Source organism: Empidonax traillii, unplaced genomic scaffold, assembly GCF_003031625.1.
Source record: "Empidonax traillii isolate 1590-97213 ecotype Southwest subspecies unplaced genomic scaffold, ASM303162v1 scaffold250:size724861, whole genome shotgun sequence".
Lineage (NCBI taxonomy): Eukaryota > Metazoa > Chordata > Aves > Passeriformes > Tyrannidae > Empidonax > Empidonax traillii.
The window spans coordinates 344,025-356,524 of NW_020955443.1; the positions used below are offsets into that span (position 1 = coordinate 344,025).

General features: G+C 43.8%; 2 protein-coding genes across 2 annotated transcripts in view; both read right to left on the reverse strand.

Annotated features, from left to right (window-relative positions):
* The window catches only part of HAUS3 (HAUS augmin like complex subunit 3), a 9,822-nt gene extending 7,284 nt beyond the window's left edge, over positions 1-2,538 (reverse strand). The window contains exon 1 of the mRNA XM_027889075.1: positions 1,538-2,538. Coding sequence (XP_027744876.1) covers positions 1,538-2,443 — 906 coding nt within the window. The 5' untranslated portion in view covers positions 2,444-2,538. The remainder of the gene's footprint in view (positions 1-1,537) is intronic.
* The window catches only part of POLN (DNA polymerase nu), a 109,317-nt gene extending 105,092 nt beyond the window's left edge, over positions 1-4,225 (reverse strand). The window contains exons 1-2 of the mRNA XM_027889073.1: positions 3,967-4,225; positions 2,989-3,037 (exon numbers count right to left, since the gene is read on the reverse strand). The gene's annotated coding sequence lies outside the window, so the exon portion shown is untranslated. The remainder of the gene's footprint in view (positions 1-2,988; positions 3,038-3,966) is intronic.
* Between the last annotated feature and the right edge of the window lie 8,275 nt (positions 4,226-12,500).

Below are 12,500 nucleotides of genomic sequence, written 5' to 3' on the forward strand. Positions count from 1 at the left end.
AAAAAAGAAAAAAGAAAAAAGGATAAAAAAAGACAAGAAAAAAAAGGAGACAGAAAGAAAAAAGAAAAAAAGGAAAGAAAAACGAAGAAAAAGGAAAGAAAAAGGAAAGAAAAAATTAAAAAAAAAAGAAAAAGAAAAAAAAAAGGAAAGGAAAAAACCTCAACCAAAACAACCCCAAAAAAACCTCTTAACTATAATCTTATCACCTGTACGTACCCCAGGTGCAAGAAATGTGTCCTCTGTATTAAAAAACATACTTTTAAAACAAAAAAGGGGGAATGTGACACCCCAAGTAGACGAAGCTGTATTTACCCTTAATTTTTTTAATTTGGATCAATAAGTATTGTACAAAACCCCACATGAAGATGCCCTGTGGCAAGGTCCTATTGAGTTGCTGGCATGGGGAAGGAGGATGCTTGTGTTTTATCTCCCTCAGAACCCCGTTGACTTCCAGCACGTTTGATGAAACCTTCTCCTGAGTGGGACAGACCCGACACGCAATCTGATTCTGCAGATGCAGAGGCTGTCCCTCAGACAATCCCAGAAGGAGACTGGAGAGTGGTGCAAGGCCTGCCCGGATGTCACATGGAAGAAAATATTCTAGGAATAATTCATGGTGTCCACCAACTCTTAGTAACTGGCATAATGACTCAGTCATGAGTCTCACTCATATGCCTTCTTGGCCACACCTGATGTTGTGATTAGTGTGACTAACAATACCTTTAACATTTTTGTAGGTAATCCCTACTATTCTAATTGTATTACAAATCAGAATGTATCCGCTCTCAGTTTATCAGTAATAATTCCAATGTGTAGAGGAGCTGAACTGTGGCTCCCAGTGAACCCAACCAGAAGCTGGCAGGATGATGCAGGATACAGTAAATTAATGAAACTGTTAACACAGTCAAGAAATGATCACTGGATGGCTAATTGCTTTTTCATCTCTGCAGTAATCATGGCAGCTACCACAGCCACGGCTACCGCTGCATTGGCCCATTCAGTGCAGGCCATGCACTGGGTATTGGGTAATATGTCAGCATCAATAGTAGGTTCTTTAACTATTTGTCTGGTTTTAATATTTCAAGTCCTCTAGAAGTGCATGGGACAAACCCAAAGACAAGAAGCCCAGGTCCTGGCCCTCTCCACAGCGAACCCTGCGTGTCACAACAAAACAGGGGGAGATGTGGGAACAATCTGAGTCACTCTGCACCTGCATTGGGTAATTGGCATCAAAAGCGAGGACCGACCTTGGCTAAGTGTTTTGACAGAATGTTGTGTGTCTCAGAGTGGCAAACCACTCTGCAGGATGGCGTGTTCTTCTCCCAGGGCTGAACACAGCCACTGCATGCTGTGGGTGTGTGGGATCAGAACACTGGTTTAGGACAATACTGGGAATTCCAGTTAACTAAAAGACAACAATAGGTGCTGTTTATGGGAGAACATGAATAAAAGGGGAAAGCTGAAAATGGTTGGTGGAGAAAGCCCAAAACCCAACTGTGTGGAGTGCAGACTCATCTTTTCAGTGCCCACAGCTTACCTTGTCCAAGGACTGCAGCATGCTCTCTGCACATTTGACAGCTGATTTCATGCCCTCCTCTTCAGCCTGCAGCCGAATTAGCTGATGCTGAGCACAAATATATGCTGTCTGGAGCCTGGCTACCTCTTGACTCTCTTCAGAAACTTCATCAGTCTCCTCACGAGTGACTTGCTTGCTTAAATCTTCAAGTTGAAAGCTGTCTTCATGTGAATTTTCAACACATTCAGACATACCTTGATAGAAATATTTTTTTATGTGTGAGGTAAGTGCTGCAGTGTTTTGTTCCTCCAGAGCAAAATACTTGTCCAAAGGAAGTTGGGAAAAAAACACTGGATGTTCTGAATCTGAAGCTGTGAAGAAAGAGGCAAATTTCTTTGCTGCATCCATAAGAGACTGCAGTTCACTGTCGAGATTCTTATTTGCTGCAATAAACACTTCCAGCGCCTCTTTCAAATCTTTTTGTGCTTCTTCCTCTTTGCTTTGCAGTGTTTGTAACACATGGCTGTTTGCAGTGACCATCAGTTGAAGCTTGTTATGCTGATGAATTTGAAGTTTTTTTAACTGCTGAAGAGTTTGAAGCTCATCCTCTAATTCCTTCAGTTCCTCCTCTTCCTCCTCCTCCTCTTGGTTACTGTTCTTTGAATCCATCGGCCTCAACGTTTTCAGAGCTTCATCCAGTGCATCTCCTTCCAAGATGGGCTTACCACACTCAACAAGATTATCAAAATCTTGCAGTTCTTTTTCAGATACCACATGCTGCTCATTTATGTTTCCACAAAACCACTCCAGAAACGATCTGTCTTCTGAAGACTCGAACATCCAGTCAAAATCTTCTCCATTAAGCTCATCAGCTTTTGGATATCCAATTTTCTTAAGAGTTTCCACAAAATCCTTTCCACAGCTCATGATTAAAATATTTTTTGTAAGCAGAAAAGATCCAAATGCATGAAAAAAATCTGGGGAATTATTCCAGCCGTGATTTTTTTGCCATTTAAAATGAATATTCAGTATTTTAATAAAAAAAGAGTCTGCACAGGAAAAAGAAAGTGTCAGATCACACCAAAAAAACTGAATGATGTTTTGGATTAGAGTGGTTATTCAAAGATTAGAAAACAATTTTTTATTTTTATTTATCTTAATATATTTTGTTAATCAAACCAGGACACATTTTTACATCAGTTATATCCCTGATCTTTGCAAGTACTTACATTCCTCCTTAATTCACATACATTATTAAAATAGAATAGCAACAGGTGTAAATACTGAGCAATTCATTGGCCTGCAAAAGTGATTTACTTATATATTTTTCTTCACATTCCTTTAAAAAAAACCCACCCACGATCATTTCAAAACTTCCAAAATTAGTGGGGTTTTCAGTTTGTTCTAAAAAGAAAACCACAGTGATGTTACACTGCACTTCAAGATCTAGGTTATAAAGGGTTATTTTTTACCTCAGCAGCAACCAGTCTTGTCTTCTAAGCCTTCATTTAAAAGATTCCTCTGAAATCCTAAAGTGTGTGCAACAGACAGCAAAGGATAAATTATTAGAAAAGTCAAGAGGCCTTGTTTGCATTAGTATGGTAATACTAAGAAGTTTTCTTTAATTTGATATTATTTAATATTTTGTTTCTAAAACATACGCTCCAGCACAAAATCCCACTTTGCCAGCCAGCCTGGAGGGCTGAACCAAGTAAAGGGATCCCTCTAAAATTCCATATGTGTCTGACTTAACTCAGAGTTATAGATTACATATGAAACAAAATGTTATGCGAGTTTCATGTCACAGGGTGGCCTTCCAACTCTCCTCTGCCCTCAGTGCTAAACAGGGCATAAATAAATATGGGTGCCAAGAGGGTGGTGCTAGACTCTTTACAGTGGTGCCCAGGGGCAGGGCAAGGGTTAATATAGACCAAAACACAGCAAACATCACCTCAGCATGAGGTAGAACTTTACACGGAGGGTGTCAGAGCACTGGAACAGGCTGCCAAGGAAGGGTGTGGAGTGTCCCACTCTGGAGACATTCCAAACCCACCGGGAAGCGTTCCGGTGTCACCCGCTCCAGGAGACTTTGTCTTGGCAGGGGGGTCGGACTGGAGGCCTGAGGCTTCTTCCAGCCTTAAATATTCTGTGGTTCTGTGCGATAAAGAGCCCGCACAGCTTTATGTGCGGCCACTAAACACCGCAAACAACAACTCCGGAGCCCTGAGGGAGCATCCCTCATCCCCGTCCCCACACGGGCCCGCCCAAAGGCCGCACGGCCGAGGCCCTCGGGGGCCACGTCCCGTCCCGCCCCGCCCGGGGCCGCCGGTGCCTCCAGCCCCGCGGGGATCCCGCTCGGCAGCCAGCCCGGAGCGGGACAAGGCGCGACGAGGGGACGGAGGAACGCGAGCGAGCCCGCCCCGATCCCACAGCACCCGCTCCGTACTCACCGCAGCGTCCGCTCGGCCCCGGCGGCGGCTCCGGGTGAGGGGAGCGGGGCGGGAAACGGCGGGAAAACTGAGGGGAGGCGCAGGGAGGGGCGGCGGGACGGCTGAGGGGAGGGCTGAAGGAGAGCAGCGGGAAGGCTGAAGGGAGGCCAGAAGGAAGGCTGAGGGAGGGCGGAGGGGAGGTCGAGGGGAGGCTGAGGGAGGGCTGAGAGCGGGCTCAGGGCGCGCCCACAGCTCGAACCGCGCGCCACGCGCCGCCTCCCTCCCCGCGGGGGCGCACGCGCACGCGCCCTCGGGCCGGGCCCGCTTGGTGACGTCACGGGGACAACCCCCTCCCTCAGGGCGGCCGTGGGAGCGAGGGTGGCTCCGTTCGGATGTGTCCACTCAGCCCCGCTGCCCCGTTCTCCTCGGCTGTGTCCCCTCAGCCCCGGTCCCTCAGTTCCCCCCGGCCGTTGCCCCCCGTTTTCCCCTTCGCAGAACACGGGAACTGGAGGACGGGGCAGACCTGAGTGCAGCTGATGTCGCTCGGCGCTTTGCCCGCTGTGCCCGCCAGGCTCCCTGTGCCCATGCCCCAAACGCGACGATTCTGCCCGCTGTTGCTGTGTGGGTGATTTTCACCCCCGATTAGTCGTTCCGGTAATTCATGGCCTCTACGTCCATGGATTTGTCACAAGGCAACATCCCAGAACATCACTACCTGCTGCTTGGAAAGGCACTTTCTATATTGCTTTTTAGCCGTTTCCAAAACCGGTCAAATGATTCCTGGCACTAACATCGCAGGATTTGGTCAATGCCACCTCTGCATGTATCTTACCCATGGCATTCATGGAAATTTAGAAACCATCAGTACATTTCCCTTCAGCTTTGTCCTCTCCAGTTTGGAGAGTTCCAAAATTTGGCCTCTATAAAGGCAGTGCTCCATTCCTCCCATTATTCCAAATGTCCCCTGAACCTTTTACAGCATTACTGTGCCTTGCTGGAGGTGCAGAGATGAGACTGCAGGGAGTCCTCAAGGTGTGGGTGTATCAAGGTTTTCTACAAAAACCTCATTTCCAGTGCCCTTCCTTACCATGCTGCCTAGTTTCTTGGCTTTTTAGCTGCTGTGGCTCATGGAGTGACCAGAAAGCTCTTGGCATAGGCTGGGGAACCTCTTCTGCATTGCAAGGGCTGGTTCTCAGTCAAGCACCATGTAAACTTGTCATTAACAGTTTGAGCATCCCTTATCAGGCACTCCTTGAGTTTAGACGTCTTTGCTTCCTGTTTACATTTTGTGTGCCACGTTTTTCTGGGCTTCCCTACTTGCCCTGCAATAGACTCCTTAAATTTCTCATTGAGTCACACAGGGGGAGGTTTGTGCCACATTTCTCTATTTGTGTCAGATATTATACGTGGGCTTCTAGAACTGTATTTTTTAAGCCTTCTGGATGTTTGTAGGCTTCTTGGTTTCAAACTGTGCATTTAGGGGGTTTTGGCATTTCCCCGACTTTTGCATAGGTCATTTTGATAATTTTCTTAAAACTGAGTATCTGTTTGCTTTATTTGTCCTAATCTCTTCTTAGTGTCTAATTATATTTTGGTTGCTACTATTTAGCAGCTAATAGGTCTTGAATTAGATCCTCTGCACTGCTGAAGACTAAATTCAGAATGACTTTTTTTTTTCTTGTGGTTCATAGGGTCAGTTATACAAGAAAGAAATAATTTATTGCATACAGAAGTGTTATCTCTACATTTCACCCTGATAAGGCATTGACCCAGTCCATATGAGGGTAGTTGAGCCCCCTCACTACTTGTCCTAAATGTTCAGCTTCTCTAATCTCAGTGCAATTGTTGAAATGAATCAACACTGGGAAATGAGCAACCTTGCAGCTCAGCACAGCTGAGACTAAATCACATGAGGTTTTCTAGATCAAAATCAGCACCTGTATCGCTCACAAAGTACAGAATGCTGATTTCTGGTATAACGTGGTCCATGCAAGACACTTTTAGATTAAACCCTGACCTGGCAGTGAGTTCTCCTGGGTAAAAGGAGCTGTAGTGTTGAATTCCTTCCCATCAGATTACAGCCTGATATGCAGCTCCAAGTTAGGCTGGCTGAAGTTTTCAAATCGTCTTGCAGCTGGGAGTGCATTGCATTTTTCTGACGGGGAAGGAACAAAAGCATTCACCAGTTTATTTCATAAGAACTGTGCTGTTTCAGATCAGTCAGTTACTTGCAGTAAAATCAGCCTCTCCTACAGCAGTATTTTGCAGGGTTGTGCTTCACAGTATTGTGCTTTGGGTTTTTTTGTTTCATAAATATTAGTGTTTCAGGGTTGCTCATGTAAAAAATGTCCGAGTAAAAGAAAACTTTAAATACCTAGAAAACATCCTAAAATTCTGCTGTCCTGAGAGCAATTCAGCTCTTCCACTGAAGTCCACATCCTAGATGAAAGAAGACACATCTGATAAAAGACTGTCTGTCTTTTTTCTATCAAATTGTCTCTCTGGGTTGCTGCAACTAATGCCTTCAGTTCCCTGTGTGACTGGTTCCTCTCCCTCTTTCCAGACTATGATGGCTACAGTGTCCCACTTCCCAAAGCCTTATGTCCCTGCCTGTGCAGCTGGGCAAGCAGCACTACATGCTCATTCTGTAGCTGGTTTGGAGCTACAACCATGCTGGCCAGTCCTGGCCTCCTCTTGAGAACAGTGAAGAGTTCAGCTGGGACATGATCAGTGAAGGAAATAATTTGTTTTTCTTTCTATCCAGACATGGAATTTCTATGAAAGTTTTCATCGTGGATTATTACTGCAGCCTCCATCCTATCTCTGATTTGTCAAATTTGGTGAAAATTAGCCAGAAGGTTCAGAAGTTATCAAGGAAAGGAGGAGGGGAACAGATGGACGAAAGAGGAGTTGACAGACAGCATGATCTCATAATCCCCGCTGGCATAGGAATTCAGGCTAGAATTGAAATATTTTAGGTCAGAACATTGTGCACATAAAATTCTCATTTTGAAAGAACAAGCCTCTAAAGGGAAACAAATTATCATTTGTTAGACCATCGATCGGCTTTTAGGGCAGAGATTATACAACACACTTCCCCTACAAACATGTCTTCAAAATTTCTTGCAGTCCCTCTCCCCACCCAACCTCACCCCATGTGCTTTACTGTTTGCTTTTGCAGATCCTTATGGGTCAAGTTTGTTTTTCTCTGATTCATTTTTTTTCTTGGTTGTGTTCAGTCAAAACATAATTAAAGGCTTACCTTACCCCTTTTTTCCATTCTAGGAGCAGTTGGTTTGCATCTGTGTCCGAAAGCTGGATGGGCTGCTGAGATAGGATACTGCCTTTACAAGCCATTTTATGGTGAATTCCAGCAGATTAAGACATAAACATTTCTGGAAGGATGTCTGCAAGCTCTGCACTATTCCATCCATATCATGTTGTGTTTATTCCACTGCAAAATATGACATCATTGTGCCTGACACCTCAGAGAGAAGCTCTTGATTACCCATCATCCAAGGCTGTAATAAACAGCCACCAAACAGGTGTCACAGCTGGGCAGTCTAAACCCTCCCACTGGAATACATCTGTCAGATGACAAACTCTCATAAAAGTGGTTTGCTTGTTACTGCTTTAGGATTTGGGTTTTGTTTGTTTGTTTCGTGGTTTTTTTTTTATTTGTTTCTTTGTTTTGTGGAGAAAAAGCCCACAGAGGAGATGCTGAAATGGGTTTTTAGCGGGTGAACTGTAACTGTATAGAAGCTTTTCGATTTTGCATCATACTGCATTCCTGCTGGCAGCAGCAGGATGGCAGAGGTCCCTGCTGCAGATTGCTGAAGTAACAATCAGTCTTTAGAAACACCTTGTTTTAAAAGGTAATTCGTTCCTTTAAGCAAATTTATATTTTGAATTAAGCACGGCTTTTGAAGTGCCATGTGAACTTTTATTATAACAAAGTCATAAGACAGGAATTTGGCACCAGCTTGCTTTCTCTCCCATGTGCATGTATCTTCTCTCCAGAGGATCAGTAGATTTCATTGTACTCCCAGAAAAGCAGGTCAAAGTGATTAGTTTTCTTTAGCTTTGGTGGATTCAGGGCCATAAATATACAAGAAGCTCCTACACCTTTGGGCTAACGCTCCTATGTATTTAAACACATAATGCACAGGGGGATTTGTTTTTTTCTAGAAAATGGTTTGTTTACTCTCCTGACCCTATTTTGAATGAGTACCCCAGGCAGGGCTGATGAGCTGGGCTGTCTGCAAATGGGTTTTGTTCTTAAGAAACCGAACCCGTGTTTGGGAATATGCACTGGTACTCAACAGGGACCTCGGCAGGAATTGTGCAGGACCAGATCACTCCCTCCCACTTCCTGGCTCTGCTCCCTCTCTGCCATCAGCCTGCCCACAGCCCATCCCCAGTGGGGCAGTGGTGGCACAGGAGAGCAAGCTTTCAGGGGCTTTCATAGAGCTGTGGGGAGTGTGAAACCACAGTGGGCACAAAGAAACCAGCAGCAATCTCTGCTCGTCGAGGCCCAGCTCTTCTGGCAGCAGTGGCACCAGCAGTCTGCTCTTCCTCTGGCCCCCACACCATAATCACACCTTTCTTGCCATGCCACGGTCCTTAAAAACCCTTGGTAATTCACAGGTTACGGAATAAAAACAACTCATAACTTTTCCATTAAATCCACTGTAAAGTACCTCCTTTAGAGGAAGCTGATGGTTATATCATTATGATTGGAATTATAATTTAAGGCTCTTTTTTATTTAAATACATTTTGACAAAACATCTTCATCCTGATAGGGGAGGCAAGCTCCTAGACATGAGGAAACTCACTTTGCTTATAAACAGATGATAGGACATGACAAATGTCATAAAAGAAGCTGTACAGGTCATAAACTGTACAGGATTTACAAAAACAGTTTCACCACGTTGGTCATAATTCTGTTACCCCATGCAATTCTTGTGCTGAGAAAGTGCTGTCACAAAACACAGAACTGCTAGAAGTTTGATAGCTTTTTTTCTGCTGGAGATTAATTGATAGTAAGTTAGTAAGGACTGGACTGTATTTTATGCTTATTCTGTGATAGTGTTAATTTCAAAGAAAGCATAAACATTCAACAAGCTACTTGCCATGATTTCAACTTAAAACTACTATTTCTGTATTTTTAAGACATTGCTGTATTTAAGTCCAACATGTGTGACAAACACACACAAACCAGTGGATGTCACACACTGCAGCTGAGAGTAAACGATGTAATTCACAAAAACACTTTGGCTCTGTCCCTCATCTCGTCTCTCCTAGAAACAAACTAAAATGCTCATTCTTGTCTGGCTGCACATCACATATGATGTGACTTTCATATTTAACAAAATACACATGCAGAACATGCAGACTGCATGTGTATTGTTTTTTTGTTTTTTTGTTTTTTTTTCTGTCTTATACAGAGCAGGAGTGATTTCAAGTATAACTACTTAGAACAGACACTAATGCATTTCACCTGGCACTTTGTTTTACAGGTTGGTTTGTCTTCAGAAAGGTAATGATGGAAATTTCTACAGCACCCCATAGTTAGAGACGAATAATAACTATTGGTGTTTCATTGGGCCAGTGTGTGTAGAAGAACTCTTAACAGCACTCCAGCCTTGCTATTCCTTTGAATCACTAAAACTCAGTGAGCTCCTTCTGAAATCGTCATTAAACCAGTTTGTAAAGATTTACAGTATGTAAAGACTTTCAAAGAGAAGAAACACTATGCACAAAAAACCAAATTATGACATTTTTTAAAAAAAAAACTGGATACCACAACAAAAAGGTATAAAAATTTGTATTTATATTATGACGAGATAATGATACAACACAGTACTCCGTGTGCTACAGAACGTAGCAAGCGCCATGTACGTGCGTACAAATGGATCTGTATAATACAGTAAAATGCATCTCACAGACTATGAACCATTCCTTTGGCTCTGGGACCCAGAGGCTCTGGCACAGAACCCACTCGTAACACCTTTAGGTAACAATTTCCACCAGTAAGCAGCAGAAGGCTCTCAGTCAGTGCTTCACCTGCACCAAAGTTTCATCACTTAGACATCTGTATTGCACAGACCCTTCCCATGCCATAAATCCCACGTAACCACAGTTTATGCCTCTCATGCAAAATGGAAGAAAGAAATTCTGAAATTGGGGTGCCTTCACTCTGCTTTGCCAATGGGCCAGCCTCTGTCTGGCCATGCCTCCCCAGGAATCCTTTCCTGGGGTTATTTACGATGCTTCAGGCAGAGAGAACAGCCAAGGTGACCAAATGGTTTCTGGACTTTTCTGTTTCTTATATCCCCTGGATTTTAATTCTGGGTAGTTACTTGGATGTTTTCTTTGCAGCTACCAATTACGAACAGTGCTTTTAGGCAGTCACTTAAGCAAATTGGCTCATTTCATTGCTGGTAAAATTAATTTCTGGTGTGTTTGCCCCATTAGTATTTGTAGGGAGTACAGCTCTTTCTTAAAGGGTATCTAAAGGGATTCAATTATCCTTCCACCAATTTTGGAAAGTGCAAGTTAGTGCACTGTTACTGGCCCATACCACACAAACCAGTGGCCTCTACCAATTAAAAAAAAACAAACCAAACCAAACCAAACCAAACAAAAACAAACAAACAAACAAAAAATACAACAGGTTTCTGAAAGAGTAACTTTATCAGTGCCATCATAAAATTAAGTGTATAAAATTAATATTGCTTAATAAAAAACTGTGATGATGTGGCTGTTTTCAAAAATATTTCTTTTCCACAGGGCTGATCTGTGAGGATCAAAAATTGCACCGCTAATTACCAGTCTGCCAAGAAGTTGGTAAAATGGTGAAATAATCACTTGTTCCAGGAGCAGAGACTGCTGTAAGTACCTCCAGGAAAAGCCGAAGTACCCGCCCTTGAGCAGGTCTGCAGGCAGAGCCCACGCTCATACAACTTCACCTCTTTCCATTTCCCAGTTCTCCTCTTTTGGCATTTAAGTTCATGTGCTGAAATGGGTTATGCAAAGTGTACAGCTGGGTGCTCAGAATACTGGTTTTTTTCACTGTAATTTACTGCTAGATCACTAGCTATTTTTTTTTCTTTTTTACTTTTAATACTAAATGTTGGTAGGCTGCATGTCATATAGCTGAATCCATGCTTATCCATGTCAAAAAAAGTAACACCATTTAAGGCCAGACAGTCTTAATTCTGTAAGTTAGATGCAAGTTGTGTTAGATTTTAAGTCTTCTTTTTTTCCACCTCAAAGCTTACACTACTAATAAATTAGGATAGAAACTAATCTATAAATGCCAGATGAAAAACTATCCTTCTCATGGATTTTTGGGGGGCTTATTATTTCTGATTTAATCCAGTAAAACTCTCTGAACTGAGTTTGTCCTTTGCACAAGACAATGTGGGATCCAGCCTCTGCTTAACATCATGTTGAAGAGTTTCTACTGACAAACCTGCTCTTTTCAGAAGAATCAGCTGCAATGGGCCTGGCAGGGTACAAGTTGGGCAGAGAGAATGGATGTGAAGGAAGATTCATCCCCTGAATTACAGTGGAGAACGTGCAGAAAAAACCTAACAATTTGGGGCTGGTTTTTTGTGCCTCTCTGCGGTGATGAGAGAGTGCACTCCTGGAGCTGGAGGAAGCGCTAATCCAGGAGCAGTGAGGAGGCATATCCTCCCGACACCTGCCTGCTGCAAGGGAAAGCCCTTCCTTTCTTCTCCCCCCCAGGAAACAGGCCAAACCTCCACGTCTCCATAAAAAGAACTTCTCGATGACTTCATCCCTCCAGAGCCCTTTCCACAGAGGAAAAGACCTAGCAGCCCTGTAATCTTGTCCCTACTCCTTCTTTTCCGATGCTGTAATTGCAGGGGAATTCAGATGAGCTGAGCACTGGTACCTCCTCGCCTGCTAAAAGCCCCGTCACGACACACCACGGCAGCGCTGCCGAGATGGTGGCAGGATTTAATCTCGCAGCCAATGGTTTGCTTTTGGCAGTCATGTCGTGGTTACAGGTACAGTTGTGTGCACACACGGATGCATGCACACACACACACACACACACACACACACACAAATATGTCCAGCTTAAATAAAATTAATAAAAATAGATAGCACACTTTGCGTCCCAAGGGGTTACGGCCACAGGTAGCGCTGCACTGGCTGCTCAGTAGCAGGAGAATCATTCAGAGCCCCAGCTATGCCTGTGGGACTGCAGCTCTGCTGGGGGGGGCCAGACCAGCCACCAAACACGATACTTGGAACTGCTGCGCCATTGCCTCTAACTGGGCTGCTGCTGTCTGGGGAAGCTGTGCCTGAAAATTCCACCTTAAATTGGGCTGCGCTTGAGGGAGAATGACACAGGCAGTATGGTGTCATTTTTCTTTACCAGCATAATAGCTCCCAGCTGTAATAACTGAAAAAGTAAAAACAAATAAACCCTTTTTATTTCCACTCAAGATTATTCGAGTAATTTTTATTGAAAATATAAGATCTACAAAGCCATGGATACCCAGCGTGGAAGAACTCATTA